At 36.5% G+C, this 16,403-nt stretch overlaps 1 protein-coding gene across 8 annotated transcripts in view; it reads right to left on the minus strand.

The window, feature by feature from the left end:
• TENM3 (teneurin transmembrane protein 3) overlaps positions 1-16,403 on the minus strand; it is a 1,300,501-nt gene that overhangs the window by 121,997 nt on the left and 1,162,101 nt on the right. For all 8 annotated transcript variants that reach the window (XM_027636350.1, XM_027636352.1, XM_027636353.1 and 5 more), the window contains 3 exons: positions 13,199-13,436; positions 8,161-8,253; positions 5,316-5,420 (listed from right to left, as the gene is read on the minus strand). In XM_027636350.1, the coding sequence (XP_027492151.1) occupies positions 5,316-5,420; positions 8,161-8,253; positions 13,199-13,436 (436 nt within the window). The remainder of the gene's footprint in view (positions 1-5,315; positions 5,421-8,160; positions 8,254-13,198; positions 13,437-16,403) is intronic.

The raw sequence follows: 16,403 nt of genomic DNA on the forward strand, positions 1-16,403 counted from the left end.
ATCAGTTTGCTCATGTTTCTGAATAGAGAGCTTCCACCAAGACCCACTATGACAAATATCATAGTGCCACAGCAGTATAGGTTTGCTTGCAGCACTGTCTCCTATACTGTCCTAAATGCAATCTGTTTGGTCAGTTCCATGATGGTGTTAAAGATATGTGGCTCATCAGATCTTTACAGCCCACTACTAGAAGACAACTGAGGGAGAACAAATGTAACACTCAGAAGACAGCACTACAAAAAGCACACAACATCAGAAATTATCTATGGCCTAGACTTCAGAAGGAGGTCTCTGTCTGAAAAACAGTGTAAGGGGTAGGATTCCCCCAAGTGTAACGCAGTACAATGAGCAAGTTACTCCATTCCAAAAATTGTGGAGAAAGAGAACATCTTATTTGACAGAGAGCAGTTACAGGTACAAAATCTGTGTACAGGTACAGATAACTGTACCCAAAAAATCACAAACAGGAATTACTGCAGTAGGGTAGATCACCAGGAACAACACTCTATCTGAAAGTGGCCAGTTCAAAGGTGAGGGTGAATGCCTTCCAGTCTACTTATTTGCTAACAGCTCACTCTTTCTCTAAACAGTCCAAAACTCATGCTCTCACTAATGTTCTGTGGCATTTTGTTCTGTAGGCTAAACACGCACTGTATCAAAATATATCTTCCTCTATCAATTTCAATTTCAATTCAACTGATCACTCCCTTGTTCTTGTATAATGAATATGTACTGTTTGCACTGCAATACACAAAAACAATTTTTTATAATATTACTGTTTGATTCACTTTATTTTCAGGGTAAAACATACAAAAGCATTAAGAAGTAATTGCCTAAAGCAAAAAAAGCAAAACTTAGGCTTTTTATGGGTCAGCAAAGGCAACTGTGGAGTTGAGGAAAGCTATTTTCAGATACCTGTTGTTTCAGTGCAGAATAAAACAGAAGTGACATTTGGAAGTTGATGGAATAGAAAGTGACTTGAGGACAAGTGAAAGAGGAAAGAAAAACTATCCCTAATATTTTTTGCATTTGTTTCTTTTACCCTTAGGTATAAAAGGACCCCCAAATATTTAGATATATCTGTAACAAGTCCACTAATCTGTTACATTTGACTCATCTATTCTCCTTGCAACTTGAGAAAAACCCTGGACACAACAGCAATTATCAACAGGAGACCATTGCTGGCTCAAAACATCACTGTACTTTACATGACTGGTCCAGGTAAGGTAATACCATTCTCTGTAATCACAAGTTAAAAACTTTATGAAATGAGCACACCGATTTTTACAATGTGGAGCACAGGCTAATCTTCCCCCCAAAAACCAAATCAAATCTGACAGTATCTAACTCTATTAAAAATTATTTGTCTCCAAGGTGTGCTGAATCTGTGGATATTATTACATGAATTAAGACACTTGTAAGCAAGCCCAGGTAAAGTGTCGTATGCATTCTGCTAAGGTCCTTAGTCTGTTAGCCTGGATTCACTCCAAGGCACAAGTGGTAGTATCTACACCTTAGGCACCTAGAATCAATTGCATTCTCCTAAGCCTCCAGAGGTGGAAGAAACTTTTATCAAATCCACTCTGAGTGAATGCAAGTTAAGAGAAATGTAAATTTTAGTGACTTTATGTTTTGGTGACACATTTAGGTCTCAGGACCAATACTTCAGGAGACATGACTTCTCTGCTCAGAATTCAATAGTACTCCTAATGACCTGGGTTTGACGTTTAATATAATGAATCGTATTGTTGAATTTCTGGGAATAAAAACTGTAACTATTCTGTTTTGTAATGAACACAACTGTGATAACTGCTCACCTAAACTAAAAATAAACCACCAGGTTTTGCCCTAAAATGGTACCAATTCACAATCCACCTATCTGGAGACAGAAGCAATCTAATTCTGCTTTTCAAAAGCATTAAGGCACCTTCTACGAAAGTCTGGCAGCACCATGAGGCCAATGTAAGCAAATAAGACATAAGGGTTGCTGCATCTGTATCTTTCTATTTTTCTGATGCTTCAAATGGGCATAGGTGAGACAGAATAGACAGGTTTGGAAGCTCTCATTCTCTACCTCAAATATTTCACCACTGACACACACAGAAATAGGGCATGTCTATCTCTTTGCCATTTCCATATAAAGAAATCAATTAATCTTAAGAAAGTTACTTAAAGAGAGGATGGATATATCCAGCTGCAGTTTAGTTTGCTCCAACTTCTCTCATTAAAGCTTTTGTATTTATCTCTCCCTGACTTTCATTAATGCAGAACAGCTGAATTTTTCCCTTCTGGGAATGGGTTATCTTGCTTTTTGTTTGCTAAAAAAAATCCCACCAGATACATTAACTGTCAGAATCAGAAAAAAACATCAACTGTGGAAAAGACAGTGGTCCAAGACTGCAATCAATCGTAGTACTACACCTACTGACTGCTGTGCCCTCTCTCTGCTGACAGACCCTATTCACGCTGGATTGAACTAGGTTCTTTGAGAGAGACCATGACCTTCACCTGCCACCTGACATTAGAGAGCTCTGCCTGGTTCACTAATGGATAGATCACATCAATAAATATGATTCCTTGCACTGAGTTGAGGAAACAGATGGAAAAAAAAGATTAATCTCTGCCGACTGACATTACAGAAGAGATGTAAAAGATAACAGAAATTACTGGCTAGGTCTCATTTGAACTCTGGTTCACTGATGCATGAGATAAGCTTTCCCAGCAGGCTCCAGCAGGAATTGGATTTTTGTTTCTCTGTGAACACTTTATGCCTATGTTCATCTACTGTTAAGGTTCTTCTGAGACAAAACCTTGTAGCTGGTGGTGTTTGCCCTTAGCATAGGCTTATGACTGACTTCCACAGAAACATCTGGCTACATTTAACATAAATCCAAGGCATCACCGAAACATGTTGCACCGTGAGTTTGTCTTAGTTTATTTTCTGGGCAGAACTGCAATCAGAAAATTGCTTAGGAAGAGATAAAAGTGAATTTCCGCTTCCTTGGAGCCAGTATTAATACTATCATAATCCTGCAAAAAGTTCCAAGATCACAACACATGAAATTATGATCAAAGTTTGGTGGAAAGAAAGAAAGAGAAGTGCGCTATTATCCATATGCAAAAACAGAGGAACATCTGTGAGAACTGGAGATAAGCCTCTTCTACCAGCTTATTCAAATGTTTCAGAAAAACACTTTACATATGGTAACAATTCCTTGAATTTGGATGGATTTACACCGAGGACCTGCCTTCTTTACAAACTGAACACTGAAAGCCAAGAAAGAACAAAAGTACTACTAGGGCTGCGTCTTCCTTACTGCTTGTGTGTTCTTTCACATCTGGCCCTGGCAGCCTACCGCTCCACTGCTGGCTGCTGATGGAGAAAGACTGAAGAACTCAGGCATGGCAACATCCAGCTGAAGCTTCAAAGAGCAATTCAGACAAGACAGTATCCCAATCTGCTGTGAAAGACACCAAGACATGGTGACTTGAAGGACTGAATACTGAAAAAAGTCCCAAACTTCCTCTTCTTTGGTGTTCAAGAGTAAATCTTTCTCTGCATTGTCCCTACCTTTTTGGTGGTGCAAGAAAGAATATAGTGTTACAGCGAGCAGAGGGCACCTGTTCTCCTATTATTTATTCCTCCAAATTCAGATTCAAGCTGCTAGTTCTATACCCCAGAGACGGAGGACTTCTCTTCTGTGATATGTATCACACTCAGCACAGGATCAAAAGAACTGATATGATAAGAGGGCATTGCCAATCCCATTCCTTCGTGTTCCTCTCTGCTATGCTGCACTCTGTGAAGATGAACAAGGGGAACAAACAATGCTAAGCCACACTTTGCAGAAGTGCACAGGAGAGTCCAGTGCAAAGAAAGACTCATGCTGGGAAGCAAAGAAACCTAGCCCAGTTTAATTACTCATACTCCTCATTGCAGGATTGTCCCATTACCTACTCTCCACATGAGAGTGAAACTAAACTTATGTATTGCTGAAAAAATATCAAGTGGCTGTTCTTCTTACAGGCTTCATCTGGGTCTCTTAGAGGACTAGTACTTATGGAGGATTCCATCTATGTTACAGTAAGTGACTTAGCTCTTGATATTGTTGGTGATGTTCACTTCTGAAGCAGGCAGCAGTTGGAGTGAACCTGACAGCCCCTTATTGCACTTTCTGATATTCACAGTATTCATATTATTGCAGTTCTTCTGTCTCCAAAGAGAGAGCAGAGGAAAGCATCTGAATTTTGCAGTAAGGATCTGAAATGCTCATGTGAGCAGTAAGGATTTACATTACAACTCCTTATCTTGTTCTCTGCTCTTCTTGAATCATATCCCTACCAAGATAGAGACTGGAAAAGTTTTATGTGAGATGAGGCATTCTAACCTTGGCCAACTCCTGTCTTGAATATTGAATAAGTTAAGCTTTCCAGGTAGAAAATCAAAGAAAGGTAGGTATAGCTATTCGTCCAATCTTTTTACTAGCCTTGCCATCTTCATAAAGTTGAAAGAGAACTTTATGCTCTAACACCTCAAAAGGCACACGGAAACTATTTCAAAAAGAAATATTTTTTAAGAGAGACTCAGAGCTGCATTATTTACACAAGGATTAATTCAGAAGTTGGAACAAAGGTTGAAATTTTGCCTGCCCCTGAAAGGCCTGACTGAGCTATTGGACGTTTTAAAATAAAAAGCAGTGGGAAGTTAAAGAAGTGAAGTATCATTCTCTCAGTGACTGATACGATCTCATTCTGCCCCAAGCTGCAAGCAGGCTGAAGATTCCATCATAATGGATCTGTGAACCTCAGCTCACTGAAGTCCATAGCTGTGTTCCTCTTGCAATTCAGAGTCCATGATAACCCGTGATGAACTCTGTGTTGCCACTACCGTGCCATCAGAAGTCACTCACACAGCCAGACTTGTGTCACCACAGCAACAGCACTGTCATAACCTCTGAGTTACAGCCACTACCACCAACTTGGTAACTGTGCACACACATGTGATGCAACTGTTATTCCTATTTTCCATTACTTTTTGTTCCTTGGTGAAAATGTGAGTACTATGCTTGCACAGTTTCTCATATGCAACATACCAAGTTTCATAGAACCGAGAGACCACCCTTTAGGGATTCAACAAGGCAGAGGATTACATCTTGTGCCCCGAACTTTATCTTTAATGGTACTCATTTCCACACAGGCCTTTTTGGAGCTGGACTTATCTTTCTGCAATCAGTACTATCAGAGATGTGCCATACAGACACTATACAGTCATCCAGGTCTTTGTTTTGCCATTACATTTGGTATTGTTTCCTCACCTGTTTGAATGTGACAGAAAGAATCTCCAGAATCTGTTAAAATTCCTTTCTGGTTCAACTCGAGCCGCACTTACTGGGATGGCAAACTCAACTGCAGACATGCAACTGTAGAAAGAGGTTACTTTTAATTTTGTAAATTGTGTGCTTGACTTTATGATGTTGATGACAATTTCTTAATAAAGTGTTCTTTTGTTCAACTTGTGATTTTTTTAAGAGAGTTTGAAGAAACTTCAGAAATCATATTGAAAGGTTTCCTATCTGCACAGCCCATCACAGATAGAAAATTTAGTTTGATTATTTCTGGATTCTGTCACTAGTAGAGCATATGCCAGCAGCCAAGGTCTCTCACCATCTTGAGTCAATCCTATAGGTGATGAGGTGCGTGCAATTCAAAAGGACTTTGCAAGTAATTACAATCAGTAAAGGACAAGAAATTATCTCAGTTTTCATCCTAGATATTCAGTCTTTGGTCCTCTAGCATTTTATCTATGCACTACCTTGCATAATCAACCAGTCTCAGTTCCTCCTTCTCCTTATGGACTACTCCGTCTACCCATTTGGACACCCACTCCTACCCCTTTTGGGCCCAGTCTTTTTGAGTTTGCTTCTCTCCAGTCTGCACTGCTGACTTCTTTTTGAGTTTGCTTCTCTCCAGTCTGCACTGCTGACTTCTTCCACTCTTAAGTTTAATTCAGTATGCCCTTATAACAACCTGACCTCCTTTAAACTCAGCTCTCCTGAACTTTTCTGCAAATGGGTAACAAAAATCCCCAACCAACTGCAAAGAATTCCTACTTAAATACAACAGGAAGTTTTAAACCCCCAATCCTGCAGAAATATGAAATTTTCAGAAAATAAGGAGCCTATAGAAGTAGAAAATGCTAATTAGCTTTATCTATAAGTAATATAAATATGGTCAGTCAATGATAGTGAATCTTACATATTTGCAGATTTTGACATCTAAATAACTTGACAGGACTATCAATTGGGTAAAACAGACTCCTTACTTCAAACTAAGCTGATTTGTCAACAGATATACTAATATATGTTTACACATTAGAGAAAAGAATAAAGCCGAACAATACATATCATTAAAATATTTTGAGATTTCCAGCTGTCTTATGATAATTAATGCACCGTGCACAAATCTCTCAAAGCTATAAACAACTACTCTTTAGGTCTAGGCCTATGAATCATTAGAATGTCTATGAAAAATGTCTATTTTTATTATCATTCTTAACACTAAAACTGTCAAATTCATCAGATTAATATTCTCTCTGTAAGCCATATAAATGAAGGAATAGTTTATCACAATGTAACACATGCATGACATGAAAACAAAGAAACAAATATATAATGATTCTAGCTGTGACACAGTATGTTAGTGAGGTTGATAAACTGAATCTTCATGCTGATAGCATGTTGTAGTCTCAAATCTATTATGCTTTGGAACTGATGTGTTATCATCTCTGGACAACTTTCACACCAGGAGATGATTCCTGCTACCATAATTTTAAAAATGAAGGGATTACAAACAAGATAAATTTCATTGTATTGTTACCTAAATTAGTATCAACTAAAAGAAATTTCATATAATATAGTCTGTTTGCTAAAATACTTGCATTTGGTAGTTCCAATACAAACATACAAAGCATAAACAAGGCATGGTTCTATTAACTCCAGCAATTATGCATCTGAATCAGTATTGTATGGTAATTGGCCTACAGGGAACAGTAATATTTGTCTTTGTTATTTTTAATACAATATGCTTACATTTTGAAAGAAAACAATATATTAGGGTCTTCTGGCAAATATCTGCAATATCTTTGAGTTTGTTGATAATGATTGACTAATTGAATTTAACACACAATTCTCTCCCTGCTGTTGATTGTAAATCGTGACAAAGTGAAAGTTTATGAGTTTTTGGAATAAGCAGCAGATCAATGTACAGTGCCAATATATCTTGAAGATTAATCACTTATTAATGGGAAGATGCAGATCTCATTTAATCAAATAGCACCTTATCCTTTTCTAAGTTAGGAGTTACCATTATCAAAACAGTTTTCGGACCTGAAGATCTGATTTTTATCAAAGTACAAATTAACAAACAAAGGTAAATTTATGATTAACAGTTTTTTATTAAAATTTAGCATAGTGTGGTGATTAACAGGCGGGAACTCACTAGAAATAGTACTGTTTTAGGGTACCATCATTTTTCAGGGTTTTTTATGTGTGTGTATCAGAAATGAATTATACTGACTTGGTGTAAGAATGGCAAGTTAAGTAGTTATGGAACAGTTCTAAAACATAAACTTTATTTAAAGAAATTGAAATATTAATTTATATGTAATTATCTATTTACAGTTACACATTTATCAGCTGTTGCAATTTCAAATTAACCGGTAAAAAATATTACAGATGAAGTAAATAATTCTGCTTAACTTCTTTGATTGGTCATTCCCTATGCGATATTAATGTTATAATATTTTAAAAGAAACATTTGCTAAGTAGTAAATATATTACAAACTAAGAATCAGATCTGGCAAATGTGTAATCATACAAATAGTTTGCAACAGCTTGCAGAATCAGGCCATAGAGAATTAATACCATCAATTGCAGTCTTATTGTCTTAAGTGAAAGCAAACAAGATTCAGCAAAGTTTACCATGTTTTATCTACCATGAGTCAGTAAGACAAATTATTTAAAGCCTGATTTTTAAAAATCAGACATAAAGATGAGGAATTCTGTCCCAGATGTTTTTTACTACTGCAATAATATTTTTTAAAATCACAATTTGTCTTCTGTGTCAACAGTTAGCATCATGCAAACACTTAGAGTCACATACCCATAACTGCTATCGTGATATGTTGGAGAAAACACATCCATCTCTATAAGGCTGTCATGACCATTTGCAAGGACTGCTTGATTTTCTAATTCTCTATACGCAAAGATACAAAAAGATGAAATTAGAGATGCAATTTCAAATTAAAGAATAGGATGATCCCACAAAAAAGAATATACTAGTTCTGTTGCATAACTTTCTTTTTCCATGGATGTGCAAAACATAATGTGGGACTCATGTGCCTTCCAGGCTGTCCTCTGAACTATACATGCTGGATTGAAACCTGAAGACTACCATTGGGTGGTCATTACCCTTTGGTGATCCCTTATTTATGTGCAAGTCCTTGGATAAAATTTGTGGCTGCTGCCTGTGGCAAGACAGCCTTAAGGACTGAACCGTGCATAGTGGGGGATGTTGTTTACTTGATGAGGCTGGACCAGAGATGAAGTAATGAAAATGAACTGAGACTAAAAAGCCATTCTCTTGCTGGCTCCTTGGCACAGTCAGACAGCCAGAAATGTGCAGAGGGCTGGCTACCAGAGTGAATGGAGATCTCATGTTCTGCAAACAACAATGCACAGCAGCAGGGGAGGGAAGGAAAGGACCAGAGGCTCTTGTTCTCTCACAGAATGGTGAGAAAAAGAGGTTGGAGAAAAAAGGTTATGAACAATTATTTTGTTTAGAACTGCATATTTCTCTTTTCCTATTTAAAACAGGGAATGATTAACATGGGAAAAAAATATTTGCATCCATTCTTACTCCAGTGACTGTGTATCTCTAAAGAGGGGAATGATAAACTCAAGGAATACTGTGCAAATACTACTGAATTCTGGACTATCGGTGCTTGCCTAAGAGCCAGGGCAGAAAATACACAGTATGATCAAATTGCAAGTACTCATGGTGACAGCAAGGGATATTTGAGCAGGAAAGATGCCAGAGAGATCAAGCAAAAATCTAAAGTAAGACACTACTGACACCAAAGGAAGCTTATAAGCATATGGACCCAGTGTTTCAGGATTCAAACAGATGCTCAGTGAGAACCCGACTGTAAGAGAATGTCAGAAGAAAACAGAACTTTTTTATTCGACTTTAGTCTTTGAAAACACTATTGGTTCTTTGATTTAATGAATGTGTCTAACATGTGTATATACCGATCCCATAATTATGGCATGTCAATCTTTAAAAATGCATTCATGCTGTCAGCAATCTAAGCAGAGTCCTGTTTCCTCAACTTGCAGACCAGCAATGTGACATGCCCACAGTGATAAACAGGGTCTTCAGAAGAGCAGGACTTGAATTACAACCCCAGTTTCTCCTTCATTTTGTACCATGCACCTTCTCAGTAGAAGTAACATGCCTAATCAAGTCCATGTGTGAAAACCTGGAAGACTTACAAAACAGAACAATTTTGAATTTGATTAAATGAGGCACTGTTTTAGTGGGTGGAATGTGTAAAATAGCTGCTTTGAGCAGACTTTAACCTCCAGCAACCCTGTGCTTTTGCAGACAATCAATCAGCCTCGACCCAAATTGATTTAAAACTTCCCTGGAAACTATCAACACCCCTTTCACACCTTAATCAATATCGAAGGCACTAGCTTCATTGGCAATCCAGCCCAATAAAGACACATGGGTATGTTCATCACACTTTAGGGAGTTTCTAAAATCTTCACATTCTAAAATGAAGTTTGAATCAAGCTTGCAAAACAATTTTAAAGTAACACAATTCCAGGAATTGTTTTCTCTGTACCATTTTGAGGTATTCTAGTAGTTTAACTAAATCCCTTAAAATGCTACAATATTTTCCAGCCTTTAAGTATTTCTTCAACCAATTCCCTCTTTCTTCTCGGTAAAATTAGTAGATAAGTAACTGAATATAGTAATGTTCCTACCCACTCTACTTCAAGTGGTAAGAGAACACTACGTAGTAGCAGCACAAACTAGGAAAAACATTTTAGTTTCTTGGCTAGTTTCTACAAAAAATTCACAGTCCGTCATACAAAATGAAGCCATCTTTTAAAACAGGAGGTACTTTATACAGCAAATCAAGTAAGGAGAAGCAAAGCTCTTCTTTGATTCACTGACATCTTAGCACAGATTCTGAATAAAGTTATATTATAATCTCAGAGATTTACTCCTTGACTGGAATATGTAAATTTCCCCTTGCCAACAAACTGACCTTAGACGCTCAGTGCCTAAAATTAATGATATCACCCAAGAAATGCTTTAAGAGATGCTTATTTTTATCTAAAAATTTACAAGTTCTAACATAGTTTTTCTCTGTGCACCTCCAACATTCATAACTGATTGTGCAGTAGAAAAATTCTGCACATTCAAATATTTAAGAGAAAGCATTTAAAGAAGTGATTTACTAAATATCTTTAAATATCAGTAGTTTAGATCCTACTAGAACTCAAAGCCGAGAATGTAACTAAAGTTCAAGAAATCATTACTAAAACAAGTAGGTGAATAAAAACTTAAAGATCAATGATAATAAAAAACCTTCTAATATGTAATTACTAAATCATAACTTATCATATTCAGACACATGATGAGAAGTCATATATTTGCATGACTTCAGCTGTCCAATCAGTAATTCAAAGAATAAAATGGAAAGTTTTTTGATTTCTTCAAAAGTTCATATTGTTCTCTAGTGCTGGTTTCTATAGTAAATATATTGCTTCTATAGCTGAATCTAACTCACAGCAGGTTGGGGAACAGTCAAATAGTAGAGATCATTAAATGTCCAATAAAAATGTCCTGCAGTCTGCAGGAAATACTTTCTTACTGTCTTGCTTGTTTTTTAATGTAGATGTTACTGAGCCCAAACAGAGGGAAGATAATTTCTGCCACTGCTCAGTAAAATCACTGTCATTTAAAGACAGCATCAAAGATAAAAGAAGCATTCACATAATCCATGTTACAGTTTTAGGTCCTCATAAAATTTTAAGCAAAGAGTCTTTTTATATTTAATAAATTATAAATTGGAATTTCTGTTAGACATCATTGATCTGTTACCTCACAGTTCATCTATTTTGCCAGTAACAGTAATGCTTTACACAAAAGTATTAACTCTTGTTAATAGAGCCAAACTGGAGTATATTCTATCAAATACACAACTGAATCCAATATTATGAAATATATATTTCGAAGTCACTTCCATTACTACTGCAGAATGACAGGGACTAAAACCATCCTCAGGCTTTGCAAATACATCCCTCTCACCTACATGCACATACACAAAGCCAGCCAATTCACTACCCAGCTACAGATGACTGGGAGCTGTATGTCATTTTTACGCCACCCATCACCAGTATGAGCCTATAGAGACAGAAAGATAACTGTGCTGTGTATATACGCTGACATTCACATTCTGCACCTCTAAATGGCCATCATATAAGACAGATAAAAAAAAAGGAGAGGGGAGAAAAAAAAAAAGCTGATTATGAGCATAAGCTAAAGTATTGTCAAAGAGTAAATAAATGTGTAGGCTAAGAAAAGGATGAAGAAAGAGACCTATTACAAAGTTGTTTACGTAGTTGAAACTGAGACTAAAAATCACACTCAGTAGGGAACTTTAACCAAAAAAGGAAAAATGAATGACAAATAAGATGGGTTCTTCACTTCCAGAGTTCCAACCAATTGAGACTATAGGAAACACTAGTAGCAGGGTTCTGTCAGTTTTTATGTGAAATTTTTACATTTCAGTTTATTCTCAAGTGTTAAAAAACTCAAACACTCAAATATGCTCAGCTTTTCATCAGGAACATTTAAAAGATGAAAAGACTTTACTCTGCAAAAAATATTTGCTCCAAGTTAGAAGTGACATTCTCATTCAAGTCCTATGTCTTCATAAACACAATAAACACATATATGACAATAGAAGCAAACATTGAAGACATTACTGGTCTATCTAAGATTAACTAGCATAAGGAAAACATCAAACATCGTTTTTCCACTACAAACTTGTTCTATAAGAAAATTCTTTCTTTATGTACTAAACTTTTTGAGTATGATGGTGAAATTTCTTCAGCAGAATGCTACTCCACAGTGTCTATGACTGATAAGCAATACAGGAGGGCCCAAGAAAACTAAGAAAATGAATAGCCATTCCCAACAGCCTGACAGAGGAGTTGCCTGAAACACTCATGGGGACAAAAACTATCTAAAAGAGAATCCTAAGGTTGTGTATGTTTTAAAATAGTCACACTCAACAAAACATAATTTAAAAGGATTCAAAGAATGAATTGAATCGATTTCACAAATATTTTCAAGAATTTCTGTCAACTTCAATATAGTAATAAATGCTCAGTTTGATGACTAAATTGGAATATTATGGCTTTCGTTAATAAAAAATGAGTGCTGATTGTTACATGAGTACTAATTAATCACTGTAGGTAAATTCAGCTCTGTGCCAGTATTCATTTTTTATAGATCATTCCTACACATGTTTTTATAGGTCATTCTGCATCATACATCATTCTGCATCTAAAGAAGCTAGTGTTACCCTTTGTATTAGCTGCTTCTTTCCTAGAGCCAGTTATCAAGAGGGAGGACAAATTTATCATTACACCAGAACTGAGTTCTTTTGTCTCATCATATCCTAGGCATCTGTAAAAAAACACCTAGCCTCACATAAGTAAGTATTTCTTTAAAGGTACCAACTATAGGAGTTACAAAGAATTACTGAAAGTTCCTTGACATTTGATCTGTATGACAGTATACATTTGACACATAACATATCTGGCAAGCAAGAAAAGAAATTTCTTTCAACAGTCAAAAGTCACAGATTATGGAACAGGAAGGAAAATGCATGTCTGGAAAAATTAATATACTCTCTGAGTCCAATTACTCTGCACTAGGCATGGATAAGGGAGAAGAAAGTCACTGTGGATTTCAGAGAGAGGACAGATTTTGTAGTACTGAGAAGTTTTCAGTTTTGTTTGCTGAATGAAGGGAAGTTTATTTGCTGGTCAACTTTCATTAAGTTAGATGTTTTCTTTAGAAGTGCCACAGTCTGTAGTAGTACCTAAGTAATTACCTGCTTTCCAGTGGTGCATTACTGCCAAGGACCCAGCTGTCCTGCAGCTGGACTGACTCAGGTGTGGTTTGCAGCTCGGCGGGCAAAGCAGCCGGCGGGGCCGGACTCTGATTCCTCCTGTTTGTCAGTGAGTTTCTGTTAAGTGAGGTGATGGATGGGTGATGCTGTGCTGAATGTTGCTTGTGAGAAGGTGGCAAAGGCTGCAGGGTCGACTGGCCTTGGTTATTTGGAGGTTGTTCTAAGAAGAAAGAAAATTAAAGTTCGTTAAAAACATCTCAGCATTTGCTACAACCAAACAGAGTGAGAAATTCAACATAATCCTATCATCTAATATATTTGCATATTATTCTATTAGCAGACATTCGGTGACATTCTCCAAGAGCAAGTTTACCCTTGATACACCAAGTCCTAATTAATATACAACAGATGGTAAAATTGCTTTTGGTTTTAATTTGTTTGAGGGGTTTTTTTTAATCTGGTTTTATTAACACCTACAGAAAATAGCATCTGACAGATCCCCTAATGTGCCTTTAGACTTCAGCTTTTTTTAACAAACCAACCCTGAAATTAAATGGGCAATTTTAGTAGAACACAAAGGTTTTCAAGATGCATATAATCCCTGTAATTATTTAATGGAGTTTTTTAAGCTTTATTTAACTGCAATAAATTATTACAAGCTAGTTGCTAAACAGCAGTAGACTACTCTAGTTTAGTGCATTTCAAATAAGACAGAGTTGCACTATGATCTGCTAATAGATGCTAAATATTCTTTAGCAGAAGGTCACTCTGTGAAGCAGATGTTGCTTCATGGATATTTAACAGACTGATTCACATCTGATTACAACGTCAGAAGACTCATATACTTAATGACCGTCACATCCATTAGAACACACACAGAACAGATTTTCCAATTTCACACTATGCAATATAACTACAGTTTGGAGGAAGTCACAGGTGATAAGAGAGTCAGGCCATCAAAACAAAAGGAAATATTATTTGAATTAACCAAAGCACACAATGCTCATAAAGCTTAAAACCAAAATCTCCAAACAGCAAAACCCGCAATCAAATACCTCAATCAATATTAGGTTTTAACAATCTGTTCTGTAAAATCAGTGGCAAATAAGTGATAAATAGAAGACAAACCTTGCCATACAATACAATGCACAAAAAATTAAGGAAACCTCTAGACACTTATTTTATCGTGATTTAGCAATGACTGATGACACTTAAATATGTAACACTTAACAATATGGGATTCAAACTGCAGCCTATTTCCTAAACTAATGTAGCAGAACACACTTAATAAAATAAATGCAAGTGTTATACAAAGCAGAAAATATACTTTGCTTATAGTGTAGATGCTTTCAGGTAGTCTTTAAATTAGTTGTTTGATTTGCATAAGCAATTCCCTGTTTGGAACTGGTTATAACTGCAAATTGTTACAAACTCAATAATAATACCTTGGTACACAGAACACAGGAACAGTATTTCTGTTGAAACAGATGTTTCCAATAACTTACAGGTGACTACTATAAAATACACTTAACTGTGAGTAATTGCCCAGGTTGTGAACAGAAGACAAATTGAGAATGTTAAGGAATAGACATGCTAAGCTCAAAAAAACCCCCTGTCTTTGAAAGAATTTTCTTTCTGAGAATGCCATTCTCTTTTCCAGTGATCTTGCATGGTCAACATGACTTTTGTCACAAACAATGGCAATGCTGAATCTCTTACAAAAAGAATGACTGCGTTTACATTGCTATTAAGGTTTTCAACACCAAATCCCTAACATGTTAAAGAAAAATTACCTTTCAGGTAGGATACAACTGATCAACTTTATCTTCACCAACACCACAAAAAAGGGTGTCTCTGCATACGATTACAATCACTATCAAGGCCTTTAAGCCAAATTTCAACAAGCCAGCTAAAGGAAAGTTAACAGACCAACATTAGCAAAGAATTTTCCCCATGTCTACTTAAAATTTTATGTGATTTAGATTACAAGCTATTTATCTGCTGGTGCAGAGTGAAAAGAGGCCTTATATTTTATAATATACAGGTGCATGCGTGTATAAAAATATAGATATCTGCACATGTGTCTATGCAAATATTTACACGTGTATATGTAAATGTATATGTATAAATGATTAATCACACAAGAGAAAAATTACAAGTTGAATTAAATAATTCACATTATTTTTAATCAAATAAATTAATCTAAATTGTTCTCAGGATCTGAATTTTCTTTGTTATTCCCCTTTTTGACTCCTAAGTGCCTAGCCTGGTTGGACAGCATTGCCATGATCAGTGCAAAATCCTCCTCCTCTGCAACTCCTACTGGCTGAAATGTTAATTCTCACATCCTACTTCTTCATTAACTTCTCATTTACAATCTCAGCTGAAAATCAATCTTTCAGTCTATAATTTTCAGTGCTAAAGATCTTGCACTATCCTCTGGTAAAGACCAAAGCAGAGGATTAGTTAACATTGTTCTCTTGCCCAAATGAGGGCGTAAGTAAGGGGACTATGCCAGGTCTGCAGGTTTGCCTCAGGTAGACAGCAGGCCTTCCCACCTACCAGCGAGGAAGACGGATATCTTTTTGTGAAGGATATTTATGCAATGCCTGAGTAAATGCATAGATCTAGTAAGTGCACTGATAATATGCTGGAAGAGTGAAACTGTATTACCCAGACCATAAGCCAGCTACTCAGGCAACTATTGGGGATTTAGATTATTCCCACAGAAATTTACTATGAACCTACAAGGCCCTTCTACTATAACATTACTGACATTGAAGACACAGAGGAACACATAAAATAAATTAAGAGAGGTTAGAAGGGAGCTAGAAGACCATAGCAAGTGCAATTTGGCAAAAATCATATGTCCTCAAAGCCCACTGTCTCTCTCCATTGGATGCTGCCAGGTGACATTTTCTAGTGTCTGAGGGTGGCTTCAACTGGCAGGGAATAACCAGCTTCCACAAAATCAAAAAAGACTGAAAAATCTGGAATAATTTATTTCTTTTCTAACTGTGCAAGAGCTACAGGTACAACTGCGCTTAAAGTTAGATCTTCCATACATCAATAGAATTAAAATCAATATTTCTCTACATTTCACAGAATCATAGAATCAGACGGGTTGGAAAGGACCTCTGAGATCATCAAGTCCAACCCTTGATCCACTACCACCACAGTTGCTAGA

This window comes from Corapipo altera, unplaced genomic scaffold (assembly GCF_003945725.1).
Source record: "Corapipo altera isolate COAL_440 unplaced genomic scaffold, ASM394572v1 22b, whole genome shotgun sequence".
Lineage (NCBI taxonomy): Eukaryota > Metazoa > Chordata > Aves > Passeriformes > Pipridae > Corapipo > Corapipo altera.